The sequence below is a fragment of the Magallana gigas genome, chromosome 5, assembly GCF_963853765.1.
Source record: "Magallana gigas chromosome 5, xbMagGiga1.1, whole genome shotgun sequence".
In the NCBI taxonomy this organism is placed as follows: Eukaryota; Metazoa; Mollusca; class Bivalvia; order Ostreida; family Ostreidae; genus Magallana; species Magallana gigas.
This window is the reverse complement of record NC_088857.1, coordinates 28,370,839-28,387,431: the sequence shown is the minus strand read 5'-3', so window position 1 is coordinate 28,387,431 and position 16,593 is coordinate 28,370,839. Positions and strand designations below refer to the sequence as shown.

The window sequence follows — 16,593 nt, the reverse complement described above, 5'->3', positions numbered from 1 at the left end:
AATCTTGGCGCGGGGGTTTGTCTCTTCTCGTCTGGGGTTTGTCTCTTCGACGAACGCATTGCCAAGGGATGATGATTTATTCTTTTTTTACGTTTTATTTCTTTTAAAAGGTATTGATGAGTTTTTTCAGGTGGGGTTGCGAAAGATAAGAAACATACATACATACATGTTCATGTAGAACTATACATGCGCATACTTTTGTTGAAATAGTGATTTTATTATGTCTATCTTGATACTATCTGCAAAAACTTTATATTGTAAACTCTTTGAGCTTATCTCTTACATATTAAAGCAAATTAGTTCCCATAAAAATATGATGGATAAAACAACTTTCCTCTGGAAAATGTACATGTTTCTGCATGAACGGCATAGTGAATATTGTTAAAATTGTGATGACAGATGTATACAGAATCAAATATGTATTAAAAAAAATTCTAAATTTTGAAATACACGAATTCAGTTTTTATAAAACATAAACTTTGAGCCAAATATTTTAAGTTTTCCTCAACAGTTTGAGCCCCTACCCAAATAAATTAAAAACATCGCATGTCTATTTTGTGTCACTTGTAAGCGTAAAGAATGTTACCTGGTATGCAAATGCTAAAAGTGTTATACCAACAGCCAATAGAATACAAGTACGAACTTTTAAAATGACTTCCTTGTCAAATTATTACTATGTTATTTTTCACTATTAGTATTACTAGCCGAACACAATTCCAGACAAAGGTAAGGACGAATTAATCATTTATGAAAGTAAATATGATAAATCAGTGAATATTTTTTATTGTTACATATACAAAAATATCGTTAAGTTTTAAAGTAATTTTTTTTAAACTTCATCCAAAAAAAATCTGTTCATTCTTTGTAGTGCCAGTTAATGGGTCAACAATAATTTTTCTAATTGAACAATTGTTCATGCAAATTATCAAAAAAATCATCAAAGATAAAATATGCATGGTTGTCTTCAAAACGTACAAGTATTAGACATAAGACGGGTCATTGACTTCATTTTAGAATTAATTAATTAAAAGTACTATAATTTTGATTTCCGTTATATCAACATTAAACCCATATATGAATCTGGTTAATAAATATTTTCGTAACTACATTATAAGAGATGGGAACTTATGATGATTCCACCTTAAACTCTAGAGGTACAATATATATAATTCCACTTATATGAGATATTAAAATGTTTCATCTCAGCATGATATTATGTTTCAATCAGAATTTTTATTCCTTAAAAAGCAGAAGATAAAACTTTAAATATCAAAGATAACTATAAAATTATTTGAACCAAAGTTTAAAAAATAAGAAGAACAAACCAGGGGAAAACAAATGAAGGCAAATACAAATGCAAGGCTTACATTTTGTTATGTCTGGGTCATAAATGTATATCCCTCATTACCACAGATTTTAGATTATCATTGTTAACCGATAGGATATTTACAAACATGCGTGATGTAATATGATAACAAAATATCTAAAAGGGAATGAGATATGTCATTAAAAAACAGAAAGGGTTATATATCTTTTTTTAATGCTGCCTTTTTTTTGAAGCAAAGTTACAAAAACTTATGTTAAGCTATCCCAACAGGCAAAGGGTTTGCACGGATCATGTTTAAATAAAAAAAAGAACAAAAAAAGTAAAATAGTATCAAATTAATGTCACAGGTTCCGCGTTTATGAGTACGCGGTATGCACTTGTAGTATATTTGACACGCAAGTGTTGCATGGAGGTAATGATATGTGCTAAAGGTTTGTTGGTAAGATAATCTCAAAAGAATGTTACGAGACCATATTTGCAAGCCAGACAACACCTAGAACCAATGAAAATAGACATGTTTTTTTTTTAAGTCTTAGGTTCAAAATACTGTAACTGGGACTCCAAATTCTGCGATTAATATGGGCACTGGGCAGGTTTATTTAGAATAAAATTATCTGCTGGGCAATTTCATCTCTATTTTAGATTAAATCAATGTTGCCTAAATTTTAAGAAACTACTTGTAGAAGTTACAATTTTTCTCCGCCCATAAAAAATCGCGTTCCTCGATCAACGTTGTGTTATATTATAAACATATTAAGCATATGGAACCATTACCTTTCCCTTTTTACTTCTTAGAAAGGAAATGTTTATCCAAAGATATCGCCACAGAACAAAACTGTGCTATTCAAACAACTGAAATGTGACTGACAGGCAACTGACATTGTTAATGCAAGGCATAGCTATGCCTTTCAGTCACATTCCCCCAGACCTTTAACTTAACATTCAGTTGACTGGAGGGCAGAATTTCATCCCCTGTGTGCCCAATGGTATCAAGATATAAAAATACAAGTAGAGTTTATTGTTTATATGGGAAACTTCATAAAAAGTCATATTTGTTTATGAGCAAACTTTAAGAAATGAAAAACTGGTCTCAATGGTGACTGAAGATTTGATTACGATTAAAGCTTAAACCAATCATTTAGTCAATGGTTTCAAACAAACAGTTAATAAATATGTGTTGTTGTTTTTTTTTTGGTTAAAAATGAATGAATGAATGAATGAAAATATGAGCACGTAAACTTATTCTTATGGATTTTTTTCCTTTAAATATTTCAATAAAATCCATTGCTTCTTACCTTTAACTCCAGTATCATATGCCTTCTTTGTGATAGATAACGATGATATACCCGATACTTGTCTAGGCTACATGGCATCATGGCTACATAAAATGTCTGAAACTTTTCCATACAAGCCAGTTCTTCTAAAGAAAGGCTTTGTGTACTAATCTAGAGAACTGAATATGAATATCGATACTGTAGCAATTACATTTACAACAAAATATAATTATTTTTGTATGTGCAACGGATATGACTGTAATTATAATGATATCGAACTCATTGAATCTGTTTATCAGTTGTTTTGTTGTGTTATTCATGTGTATGCATCGTAAACTTATATAGATAACAATATTAAAGTGTATACAAATCTGTTGTATTTCAACAATTTAAACACTTTTTATTGGAGTTGTTGAAAAAATTTAAAGATATTTTGATGATCAAAATCTTATCAAGGAACGAGATTGTTTTAAATGCATTTTTAATAAACATTTGTAAAAAAAATTTTGCAGACCTTTTGTCTAGTAAAATTATATTAGCTAATAATGATGGAATAAAAGTATATAGTACTGCAATGCTTTAAAAATAGACAAAAAAAAGCACATTTATCAATGAAGATTTGTTAGAAGTTTTATCGCTGATGTTGAATTATTGTTGGATTTCTTCAATTTGCTGTGTTTCAGAAGATGTTTGAATGATTCAGAACAATCTCTAATCATCGACACCATGGTTTGGAGCGACATTTATCTAAAGACTATAAATCTTGCTATCGTAGCTATTTTTCTCTATTTCATTTCGTTAACAATAGCACAATCTACAACAGTGAAAACAATTGAAAGCAATGAGTTTTTAGAAGTAAGTATTTGTATCTCTTCTCTTGTGACTGTCTACAGCCTATCAAACCAAAACAATGTTTTGGGGTTTTTTGACGAGTCAATGCTAATGTTAAGGTATATGTTGTTAACATTGCAGAAAAAATACATTACCTGTTTGAACATTTAATAGACTAAGTTTGATTTAGTTTGGAAAAGTATTCCCTTTTAGTCTGCATTCTAGTACGATCATAACCACAATGCAAAGACTTTGACCTTAGGGTGTTGACTTCTTAAAGATTATATTTTGATCGATCGAAACTTTAGCTACATTGAGAGCTGACAAACTCCGCAGACTTGCAAGTCTGAACTAAAACTTCCATTGGCAAGTAGTATATAATTACCATGAATACTTTATATACATATATCCTTTGTGGAGAATTTGTCTGGCAGTTTTTTCTAAATTAAAGGTCTAAAATGAATGTCAGTATAAACAGAAATCTACGTTTTTGTTGTTTCGTATGGGATACGAAGGTAGCCATCATTGCAGAAAAAATACAGTTTGGTAGCTCACAGTGCATGTGATTACTAAATAGTAAACTGAATATATACATTTAGTCTAATTGCAAGAATTACATTTTTACACACTTTCAATTTGACTAACTGTATCTTTACTCACAAACTTTTTTGAGGATTACATGCATGTGGCCACAAAGTAAAAGATTAAAAATATGAATTTAATGCAAGTGCGCGGAGTTAATGCCTTTACATGTACTGAAGCAAAAGTATCAATCGATCATGAATTAACTCACGAAAGGTCAACCACAAAAGGAAAAAAAATACATCTATGAACAGCAAAACATGTGTTTATTATTTGCTACTTGAATGCTTCTTGAATTAAGATTAAAATTATTTTAGATGGCTAAACACTACATCAAAATTCAAAGTACTGACTTCATGACTGTATATTAATACGTGGACAACCGCTTCACTGAATAACATAGATTTTAGTTTTGTCAGTTTCTGGGAAAATAAAAAAAAATAATTTTCATAAAAATAAACTTTTTAAATCATCCATCGTTTGTGCAAAGTTACACCTGTATCCAAACTAGATTGATTTACTTAACAATGCAAAAGTCAAAGAAATCTGTTTTAAAGCGTCCTTCTGTATTGCTTCTGGTGGATCACGCTTTAATATAAATAATGATAATTAAAATCAGCCATTTTCTAAAGGAAATGCAGTTGTCAACGGATCCTTCGCCAACAACGACAACAGAACTTATGGTCACCGCTGACAGTGCTAGTAAGTGATGATGAATTAAGTACATTTAAGTCACAATACAATGAATTATCATTGAATAGGGTTCCGCCATTAACGTTAACGTTTTTTTACTTAGTCTAGTACTTTGAATGTCGTTCTGGTGTACACTTATTTGATTTTATGGAAAAAGAACTCAAAGCCAGATTTTTTATTGATAATATATATAATTTCCACGTATTTAATTGCAAATTGTGTCAATAATAACGACCATGGGCCAATGTTATTTGTTTGATATGAAAGCCATTTTTATTGTTCGGAAGATTCATGCATAGACCAAAAGCTATAAATCATTGTATATAATTAACATTACCTGATTTGTGTCATTTAATAATTATACATATGTATTTTACACTGATCACAGCAAATAAATGCTTTTTTCTCAAAGGAACAAACGTACAACTATAACTTTTTAGCTACTTTACAGCCTAGATTGGTCTCTAAATTGTAAAACAAAATAAAAAGGAGGGAGTTGATTGGTCCATCAAATGATATATAAATTGTTTAAGGATGTGTCGAGCTACATTAATTACTATCTTTGATAATTTTTGTTTCATGTGTTTTTTATCTTCCAAAAGGATGCCCTTTGGTTATCCTGTCACCAGGGTTTGTCTCAACAGATTTCGGCACCTCCGCACAATTTAGAGCTATTGTAGAATCGTACAACGACCCAGCTCTGGAATCTAGGTGGTTAAGGCTGCGGTCCAGTATAACTGAAGCTATTGACATTAACCAGCCGAAGTACTCCGGTAGTAAAAACCTTCCCTCTCCAGAGCTACTGATTAATAATGTCACATTTGAAGATGAGATCAGCTACCAGCTTCAAGTTCGAATTGCCGGGGGGTGGTGCTTTGGGAATACAGTTTCTTTGGACGTGAGAGGAAGTATGAATATTGCATAGTCTATTTCAACATGTGTTGATTAGTTTTAAATGTATGGCCTAAAGTTTAAAATAGTTTAGCTTACCTGAACCACAAATTGTAAAACTGCACATCAAATTCGATAGAAAACTAATTTCTTATATCATAGCTTTATTTAAGATAAAAATAACTGTTAGACAACTTCCGCATTTCATTGAAAGGGACTTTAGTCCAAAAAATTGACTTTTGTCCGGATTAATGCCAGGCGTGAGGTGACACCGTGTGTACGTTGTTTGGGGAAACGGGATCCAATTTGTAAAAAAAATCATTTATACCGATTGATAGACTATTGCATAGAAAATATGTAACCACTTTTGTTTTAAGTATTTCCCACCTGACAGGTGAAATATTTACCTTTAAAGCTTAATATCCCAAATTAAAATAATATTTTCCCAGAATATATTGAAAATCTTAAAGAATTTTGAAAAGCTCTGTCAGGAATTATTATATTTCCTCCAGGTTGAAAGTATTTCCTACAAGAATATGATTACGACAGAGAATTTCCATAAAAATAATTAGATTTCCAATGAATTTTAAAATCCTATAAAAGTTTTGTTCAAATTCTATCAAATATGAATTCCAATAGAAGCTCTTTCCCGTAGAAAGAAATATTTTCGTAGAGGAATTTATTTTTCAACTGTAAATAACTCATCAAACAGGTGAGACCCATAAATAACAAAAATGGTTAAAGCTCTTCAAGCAATGGTCTATTTAATGAAATATTTGAATTTTTCGATACATGCACCTTGGACAGATGCAAAAATTTCACCGTTGCGCTGGCATTATTATCCGACATGGTGTTTTAAAACCACTTTAAACAACACGAGGGGTGGAGGAAGTTGTTAGAGCTACATATAACTACATGTAATGTGTTTACACATCAAACGTTTTATAAACGATAGGCGCGCACTGAACGTAAAGCTGTGATTGATAAATACACATAATGAGCGAACGGTTAAATAGCACCCAATTGCGAACGTTGAGCGTTTGCATTTCAACTAAATATATAAAATTAAAGCTGCAGTAGGAGATAAGGTTTTATTCACGTAACTGAATTATGATTCACGGAAAGAACTTTTACTTTAGTTACATAATGAAAACTGATATAACATAGGACTCCACAATGTAAAACCAATGATATCGGACAATATCTAATATATTACGAGTGTTACATTTAAATAATGATATCAATCGAATATATATATATATATAAAACATGTATAATGTTTATATTAAGCAATTTTTTGATAGTTGTACTTTTTTGACAAGTTTTGCAGTTTAAAGATTCGTGCAATGCTACAAAGGAGTGTGACCAACGCAGCAATCTGGTTTGTTCGTCAGTACACAAAAGCTGCATGTGCAACAGTAACTATTACCACCGATATCGAACTTGTTATCTAAGTAAGTAAATTCGACTATTTATGATTGTGTGTCGCCGTTTTGATATTAAAATACTAGAATGATATTTATAAAAAGAAATATCCTTATATTACATGTAACTATTGAAATTATACATGTAACATGTATATGTACTTCCTTTTTGCACAATTTTTAAATCTACATGTATTAGCGTACGCCATTATTTATTCCAGGGTTCAACTTAAGAGCTGTGTACGATTCCTCCGAAATAACAACCTCCTCTGTAACAGTACGGTGGATTCATCCATATCAGGACCCAAACCTTGTACAGTCATACAGCGTTTTACTCCGAGGTCACTCGTACAGCTATGAGACAACCGTACAATCACAAACTTATTACACCTTTCAGAGCTTTTTTACCCCAAGCTTTTCGTACTATTTCGAAATCACTTCCAATATTTTGCTAAACGACACGAAGGAGACTTTTAACGTGAAAACTGGTCCTATCGAATTAGTTGTTGGTAAGACATTCATTCATGTTTCTATATATCTATTTTGCTATTAATTCAATTAATTATCAATAATGCGTATGTGTGTCCTATGTACATGTATTTATATTTATTTTCAAACTCAAACTTTTAACAATAATGGCAGTTTAAAAATGTTTAAAGTTTGTCTTTAATAATATATGTCATACTTACTTCATTTACAATAGATCCACAATCACCAGGACCAATTAACACAACTTCAAGCAATTTTCATCCACAGACGCTACATTTGAGCTGGGCAAAATCTCAGTATAACACTAATGTATATAGGTACCAAATTTCAATAGGCGAATACACACGAAATGCATATTCGAACTCATTATACCTGGGGAGAGAACTTGAACCAGGCAGGTACTATACGGTTCAAATAGTGGCAATTTGTCGGTCGTCTAGCTTTTATGAAATACGGAGTCCTTCCTACGTTGGTATAATCCAGGCTCTTCGTAAGTTATTTGTTTTACAATCATTATCATATTTCCTTTTTTATTATAATTCATAATTGCATTTGGTTCCAGAATTATAACAGTATTACTTTTAAATATCAGAAGTTCCTAAGGTTACCCTTCCTCGCTCATCATATAACATACCGGTTCAATCAAACTTTGAAATGGTAGCTTCAGTTCAAAGCTTCTCCGATTTCCCCCCTACGACTTCAACGAAATGGCAAAGATACAGTCAAGATATCAATATCACTGATGCCAGATATATCGGAAGTACGGAAGATTTAGTTGCCCCAAAGTTGGTCATCAACAAGGTGGATTTTGACAATGACCATAGAGCACAATACCGTTGTGTAGCAACCAATTCCGAAGGATCGTGGACCAGCGGCAGTACAACATTGTACTTGGAAGGGAGTACGAACACTATGATTTTCTTTGCAATAATTGTTTTAATAAACTTTATCATATCTTATCTTAATTTACTATTTACCACCAGCAGAATAAATGGTAACTTTTTTGTTTTTTCGCACCTATCACACTGTTTATAGTTATTTAACGACTAGTATCTAGTATTCGCTTCAATAGGCCGCAAGTTTCTAGAGACGTGTACACGGAGTGAGGAATGCGTCTCAGGAAAACAATTGACGTGTCGACAAAACAAGTGCCTCTGCTATACGACATATTACCACAAATACCATGCATGTTATCCCAGTAAGTATTATGACTTATGTATAGAACCTTGCAATATTTTTTTTCTGACGCAACTTTTACGTAATATGATAAAAAAAATTAATATCATTTTCTTTATAAAATGGTTATTTAAGCAATTAGATTCTTTGAAATCTCGATCCTTTAACGCAATGTAAACAGCAATTCATTCCTTGACACCCGGATAAATCTTATTACTTTCTGCTTTAATCAATAATGAAAAAATGACGTAAAAATTACAGGGTACTTGTTCCAAATAAACAACTTGGACATTGTCAAAAGCACGTGTGACGCAGTTCTAAGATGGAATCATCCAACAGTCGACTTCCAGCTCATCACTGATTACATCATAGAGAGGCAAATTTTTCACGGCAGTAACTCGTGGCTTTCTGAAGAAACGGTCTCTGTAGGGACAGTCACGCAATATAGTACAAACTGTACTTTACAACCAGGACGTCTTTACAGATTTTTAACTCGTCCGCAAGTATCACTCACTGATCCAGATGAAACATTTTTGGTTGATCCCGGTATATCTCGTACAATAATAATGGGTAAGAATGATACATTGTATGGCTCTCGTATTCTATTTAAATTACATGAACAAAAGAAATGTATTATATAAAAGAGCTAGAGCCACGAACCATCAAAAATTGCCTTATTTAAAAATCATCATATTTTGATCAAAGGTATTGTAGACTTTTTATGTTTTTATAACTGTTTTTCTTTTTTCGGTATCTATCATACTTTTATATGAACGGAGTTCACAATATTGCACCATATTTTGAAGAACAAAATGTAAGACTGATGTCATTTTTTAAAAGTACATGTAACGTCATGAAATGATTAAACTGCGTACGCATGACTAAAATTTAATTTAAAAAAATCCCAAACATTTCTTGCAGACATGAAAATCATTTTCTGAAAATAATCTTATTGATGAAAATACCACGAAAAGCTGATATACAATTAAGTCTAAAAAATAAAGGGATCGTGATGAAGGTCAATTTTACATGTGCGGTGATGCATTTACATGTAGATACATAATGTATGTCAGTGTCTTCTTTTTCCAACAATCTGAAACTGTATAAGGTAATGCTGAGGGTGCACAGTGGTTCACGAGGAGCCATGACTGAGGATTAAGCATTGAATTATACCGATATTATAAGAACTTGTTAAAAAAAACATGTGAATATGATGAAGCATAGGTCTACGCTTTGGATGTTAAATAAATGCATCGAATTTCTAGTGGATTGGTCAATCAAAACTGTATAATTATGTCATTTAGTTATTAGTTGGGGTTTTTTTTTCATATATACAGAACCACTGCCTCCTGGAAGACTTGATCTTGCGTTGAGCAATTTTTCTGCGACTCATTTGTTTTTAAAGTGGAATCCACCGGATGGAAATTCAACACTAAATTACTATAAAATAGTAGTTGATGGACATCAGCAGCAGACATTCGGTAATATTCCAGAGATTCACTGGAATAAAAAACTAACGCCTGGAACTTCTTACAACGTAACAATTACAACAGTAAGTTATGGCGGTATCTTCAGCGGTCCATTGATTGGAATTGCAGAAAGTAATCCCCATATAGAGACGATAACAATTGATAAAAGTAAGTTGAGTATATATTGTACGCATAAGTGTTGGTTAAATTTATTCCTATTTATCAATTTACAATACTTAATTTATAGTTCATGAGATTAAATGTTGATAAAACTATATCTGATTGATACCAAAGGTGATCCAGAAGGCTATTTGCATTTGGATTTTGGAAACCTAGACGAAATACTCAGAGGAGATGACGTCGAAAGTCCCAAGCTTTACTCTCCTACATCAGTCTTCGCAGGGGACGGTTCAGAGGAAGGTTTTAACTTTGTTCATGTTAGTTTCTTTGTTTTCAAAGTGCACCTCAATCGATGCACGGTGCACATTTGATTTGCACTTTATGCCATATATGCCTACCACCTCTTATTTGTTAACTGAACAATAATTCAATAATAATTTTTCCTTAAAAAATGAAATATGTAATTTTTTCAACATAAATGTCAATTATCAAACAGGAATAAACGTGATAGCCTGCTGCATAAAAGTAAAAAATATGCTTATCAAAAGCATGCAATCAAATCAGCAGCCCTACTTATAAAAAGGTCGCATGGAACATATAATGCATGAACGTGAATACATTATGAACAACATGGAACTATTTGTGTTGTGTCCTGAAAAAAAGACAAGTACATTGACGGGACAAGACAAAAACCACATTCTTACATATGACAAAAATGTTAATGGTCCTTACATGGCCATCTTCACCAAATGTTAACACAACTATTGGTAAGCTAGCACAATGTAGTCTAGTGTGTGTGACGGTATGAATACGCATTTCAGTCATTATTGATAAAATGTAAATTATGGAGCTTAAGATACTAATACTCATAGTAGAACACATAGCAACAAACATAAATTATTAATGACCAGACAATTTCTAGTGGCATAATTATTCCATACATAGAATCCACACAATTCATCAACCAGTAGTATTCAATTTGTGCTATTCAATAAAAAGTGAACAATTATGACATATTTTTGATAAAATAAGTTCTGAATGTTGTGTTATTCTATTGACATCTTCCTAATTCAAAGATTGGCTCAAATGGTGTTATTGGACTCGGAGAAGGGTTTAACAGTCCTACAGTATATGATATTAATACGGAGACGGTACAGGGTAAGCGCATCATTTGTCCATTTTGGACAGACCTGTCGACATCGAACAGTAATGGCACCGTTTACTACAAGACTTATCAGAGGTTGGTTAAAAAACAAAACGTTTAGATTGAGAAATGATAAAGTAATGTATTTCACACACTGAAGTTTATTTTTGTATCATTTTTGCTAGTAATTTGAGTGAAAATATGCAACTGAATTCTAGTTAAACAACTTAATTAACGTTCATTTCACCATATCTTCTATCAGCTTTTAATATACTATATATTTTAAAGAGGAAATGGCACAGAAAGCAATTCTTTTCTGGAAAACGCAAATGCCATTGTGCGCCGTCAATTTGGTGACTTTCCCGAGTTTAATGCATCTTGGCTTCTTAAAGTCACCTGGAATAACATTACCTTTGAAGGGATTACGTCGAAGGTAAGAATTTTCAGGATATTAATTACAATTAGATCAACGCGTAATTAATAAAAACATTATACCAAAGATATGCACTTTGTAAAACCTTTTTAATTGCTAACATTTATAATTCTAGTTAACATTATTGTTAATGTAAGAAGAGGTAGATAGGGAAACTAAATCAAATTAATCTTGCTTTCAGAACATAACCTTCCAGTGTCTTCTGATTACGGATGGTCAAAGTACGTTCACTGTCTTCAATTATATAGATGTTGATTTACCAGCAATTGAAAATAGAAAGATAACTATTGGCTACCAATATGGGAATGTGTTCGAGAAAAACCCTTTTTCGTATACAACGGCGGCATTCAACATGAGTGCAGTTCCGGGAAACAGAGGTATAACATTTACATGTTTTACTTGTAAAGCAATCACATTAAAAATGTGATATATATGATATCATATTTGTTTTAAAGATCATACTCAACTTAAAAAAAAATAATGGATACATTTTTTTTTTCAGTGCATGTAGGTGTCTCAATGATTCTTATTTCTATTTTTGTTAGGAGTAAATGGGTTTTGGATATACAAACTGACCACAGGTGTTTTATTAAATAACGACGAAAGGGAATGTTTTGATTGGTACATCCGAAATAAGGAACAAAACACATTCAACCAATTGTCCTTTGTTCGAGGTCAAATTAGATGTCCCTGTACCAGTATACTTCTAAGATTTGACCCCCGGTATGCAATAAGCAGATTTGACAGGATCAATAGAGCACTTTGCTACGCTTCCAGGACAATTGGGAGAAATACGGTCAGTTGCAAGTTGAAGAGTAAGAGCTTTTTCGAATGAATTTAATTAATCTAATGAAGAATATAAACATGTTCTTTTTCATATTGAAGGAATGTTGCTATAAAATGCATGGGTCGATCAACAATTTGGGTGCTCTTGAACGGTCTTTACCATCCGCTGGAACTCTTTTGCAATATAATCCGTTTTTCGAACAACGAAAACATTTAATGGAAGACCTTAAACCAAGAGAAACATGCTGCATAAAAACGAAACACTGCAAGTGGTTTTATGCGGTCCGCCCTATTCCCAGGTGTTATCTGAGGTCTCCATTTAATCCCGGTATTTACTTTTTTTTAATAACTCAAAATAAACTGTTGTGTAATAAATCATATAATAGGATAAAAAATTTAGGTTAATCAAAATATACGTTTGAAACGAAATATTTTCTTTACTCGTTATTTTTAGTATGAATATATTTTTCATTAATTTTAAAAGAAAAATAACCTTTTGTACATGTATTCAGGACGCAGAGCACGCATTGGACGTGAGGTTAAAAATTGTTCGACCAATCGATAAACTGGTTCAGACTGAACCGTGTAGATTTTGGTACTGTTTCATATTTTTATGCAACAAACAATTTTTGTATTACAATAGAGAGATCATGCTTAATAGATATTAATTTTTTCAATAAAGGTAGGATGCTTTTATAAAGGAGTTTGCAATTGGGTTTCGCTACCTTCTGAACCCGGAAGCATGAGTTAATAAAATATTGTTTATTGTACAAATCATCCCCTTTTTCCGAATTGCTATTTAACTATTCATATAATTTAGCATTGGTACATGCTTATTGTTGATGCTTTATCTAGAAATGATTTCTATATTTTTTAAATAGCGTTGAACTTTGGAGATCCACATATTGTGACACTTGATGGGTTAAACTACACCTTTAATGGGTACGGAGAGTACACAATGTTGAACATATCAAAGAAACCAATACAGTTTGACTTCCAGGCAAGGACAGACCTGGCAACAACAGCTAACGGCACGACTATAAATGCTACCATATTCAGTGCGTTTGTGGCCCAAGATCAAACTGGATCAAAACTGCAGATTGATATGTCTCGGGACAAAAAAAGTAAAGTCAGGGCTTGTAATGTTCCATGATTCAAAATCAAGTGAATTCCAATTTCATCAAATCTGCCGGCATGGTTATGTTTCCTGTTCCTTTTTATTTTAGGAATGCTTGTAAGAGTCAATGAAAAGGACATGACAAAAGAATTTGAAAATTCTTCTTTTGTTTTCTTGAATCAAAACATGTCTGTTCAATGGGAAAATCAAACGTTATCGGCTTCATTTTTGCAAACATGTGAGTATAATTATATTATTGATCTCAATAACCATTGTGAATTAAATCTTAAACAAAAAACAAGGCTTTGAATATCTACATGTAATTATAAAATACTCAATTGGCTTTTCTGTTGTTCTAAAAGATGTCTTTTTTAAATTTACTAGAACATAACAAAAATGTCACAATGAAGTGCATTCTCAGAAAACATAAAAGCATTTAGTTAGTATTGAATTTGCTTCTGAATCAAGTCTTGCAAATAAAAAAGTGTACATGAAGTTACATATTTAATTTGATCATTGACAAAAAATAAGGCATTTTCAACAACTTGATGCTCTAACACTAAGCTAACCCTCTAGTCATTTGCATTAGATAATCAGAAGACCTATGAAAATTCTCTCTTTTTTCTGTTGACATTCAAATTGTATGTTTTTGTTGAAGCTGTTCTTCTTAAAGTCAGCCTGGGAGTGCGATTTCTTATATCTGAGGTGGTTGTTGACAATGAATACAAAAGTCATGCAAAAGGATTAATGGGGAATTTTGATGGGAATGCTGCAAATGAATTTGTACTTCCAAATGGGACAATTTTGGATGATAATGCAACTGAAACAGAAAGAAATATCTACAACAACTTTGGTCAAAAATGTGAGGATATGATTTGCTATAATGTATAATGTTATAGTTATTTAAATTCTGCTTCCTTCTATTCCACATCAATAAACATTTCATTGGTTTGAGATTATCCATTTCAATTTTTCCAGGGCTTGTAAATGAAAAGTCTCTTTTTCACTATGACAAGGGATTAACGTATCACAATTACACTCATCTTGACTTTGAGCCAATATTCTTAGACGAAGTGGATAAAAATCAAATTGAGGACGCTAATATGAAATGCGGTCCAAATCCGTCACAAGCCTGCATCTTCGATTACCTGGCGACTGGAGACATAGCTCTTGCAGAATCATCAGGAACTTCGGAAGCATCAGCACAGTCCGATAAGAAGATAGTTGGTAAGCTGGTCAGGTTTACATCATATTAAGTCATAACAAATACTTCAAAATGCTATAATATTAATCTTAATTATTTAATATTGATTAATTAAACCAATGTTTCTTGGTGATAAAAAAAAATCTGGCTGAATAGTCAATTTTATAGTTGTTTTCGTATCAAACATGGTATCTAAACTCCAAACATTTTTTAATTTAAGCAAATAGTATAACGATAATCGCTCTGATGTTATTTGAAGCCTTCTATCAAAAATTTAAAAAATGTATGACCCTTTGGTGAGGCATATAGGCTCAAGGCGGTAAGAACAAATAGTGAAAGTGTTAAAAAATCTAAAAAAAAAAAAAAATTCCACTCCAGTCCCTTCTACAGTTTAAAAAAAACTAATTGCATGGTAAGAACATTTACATGTATGAACCCTTCTTCTTAATTGTGAATCATGTGTTCATAGCAAACGGGGGATAAACCGAATGTATGGTTGTTATATCCACGACTCCCCTATACCTATATTGTGAAATTCATTACCCCTAGGGTTCAGAACTCTTGCGTAGGGTTTTCTTCAGTTAATACACAATAAGATAAACTAAAGTGCACTGTCACTATGCACATTAATTGAATCTTAAAATACAAACAATGAGACTCTTAAGAGGTCAATCTAAATTGTACTCAGGTGACCGTCAAGGACTGTAGATCGGGGTTTTTTTTCTGTAAATTTATTTTTGCACGGCATTTTGCCAACCGATAAAATACCGCAACCATGTTAGGTTTTTAAGTTGGTGAAAGTATCCTTATAGAATTTGTTGTGAATTCTATTTAAGGTCTAAAAAACATATGATTTACACTATTCAATTTTTTTTTAAGAAAACGAATCACCTACCATAGCAGGAAATACTTCAATCAATGTAGAAATGAATAAGACTGTGTATATGCAGTTCAACGCTTCTGATGACAGCACGATAAAGCCTGAATATAGAATTCTCAAATACCCAGATGGTTTTAAATTAAACAATACCACGGGTTTAGCCACGTGGACACCAAAGAATACCAATGTATCAGAAATTAGGTAATTTTTAGTGTACCTTCTTTGCTTTATGTCTCAAGGATGAGGTAACTTCGCATTCACTGTTTAGATAAAATTTAGATAATTTAAAGGGGCATGGTCACGATTTTGATCAGAAAATAATTTCCGATTTTAATATTACTATGCTTCAGAAACGCATTTTTAAAAGGCAACAGAAATTTTAGTGTCATTTGTTGAGTTATAAGCGATTTATAGAACATGAAATTCTTTGATATGTAAACAAAGCGTTTGTTTACATTTTGAACGTTGAAGCAAAAATTTCAGTTTTAAACCTAAAACAAATGTGTTAAACGTAAGGAATTGTTTATCTATGCTTAAAATAAATAAAATAATAGACAATTTAGCTGGAAAAAGCTTTTTTACTGGTATATTGAACCTTTGTAAACAAAAACAGGGCACGAGCCTTGTTTACATGACAAAGAATTGTGAGCCCTGTATCTTGCTTACAACTCTTCAACTGACTCTCAAAATTTATTTGATCATTAGAAACGCATTTCTAAAGCTTTATTAATTATGAAAACAGAAAAATAGAAT

The 16,593-nt window shown here is 32.1% G+C and overlaps 1 protein-coding gene across 1 annotated transcript in view; it reads left to right on the top strand.

Annotated features, from left to right (window-relative positions):
- Positions 1-615: 615 nt before the first annotated feature.
- LOC117693051 (uncharacterized) overlaps positions 616-16,593 on the top strand; it is a 44,185-nt gene continuing 28,207 nt past the window's right edge. The window contains exons 1-22 of the mRNA XM_066084010.1: positions 616-726; positions 3,285-3,456; positions 4,647-4,716; positions 5,310-5,615; positions 6,921-7,052; positions 7,244-7,531; positions 7,726-8,001; positions 8,104-8,412; positions 8,584-8,709; positions 8,949-9,257; positions 10,025-10,324; positions 10,451-10,593; positions 11,353-11,516; positions 11,709-11,853; positions 12,035-12,230; positions 12,399-12,649; positions 12,739-12,967; positions 13,521-13,763; positions 13,866-13,994; positions 14,415-14,618; positions 14,735-14,983; positions 15,840-16,041. Of these exons, the coding sequence (XP_065940082.1) occupies positions 3,328-3,456; positions 4,647-4,716; positions 5,310-5,615; positions 6,921-7,052; positions 7,244-7,531; positions 7,726-8,001; positions 8,104-8,412; positions 8,584-8,709; positions 8,949-9,257; positions 10,025-10,324; positions 10,451-10,593; positions 11,353-11,516; positions 11,709-11,853; positions 12,035-12,230; positions 12,399-12,649; positions 12,739-12,967; positions 13,521-13,763; positions 13,866-13,994; positions 14,415-14,618; positions 14,735-14,983; positions 15,840-16,041 (4,400 nt within the window). The 5' untranslated portion in view covers positions 616-726; positions 3,285-3,327. The remainder of the gene's footprint in view (positions 727-3,284; positions 3,457-4,646; positions 4,717-5,309; positions 5,616-6,920; positions 7,053-7,243; positions 7,532-7,725; positions 8,002-8,103; positions 8,413-8,583; positions 8,710-8,948; positions 9,258-10,024; positions 10,325-10,450; positions 10,594-11,352; positions 11,517-11,708; positions 11,854-12,034; positions 12,231-12,398; positions 12,650-12,738; positions 12,968-13,520; positions 13,764-13,865; positions 13,995-14,414; positions 14,619-14,734; positions 14,984-15,839; positions 16,042-16,593) is intronic.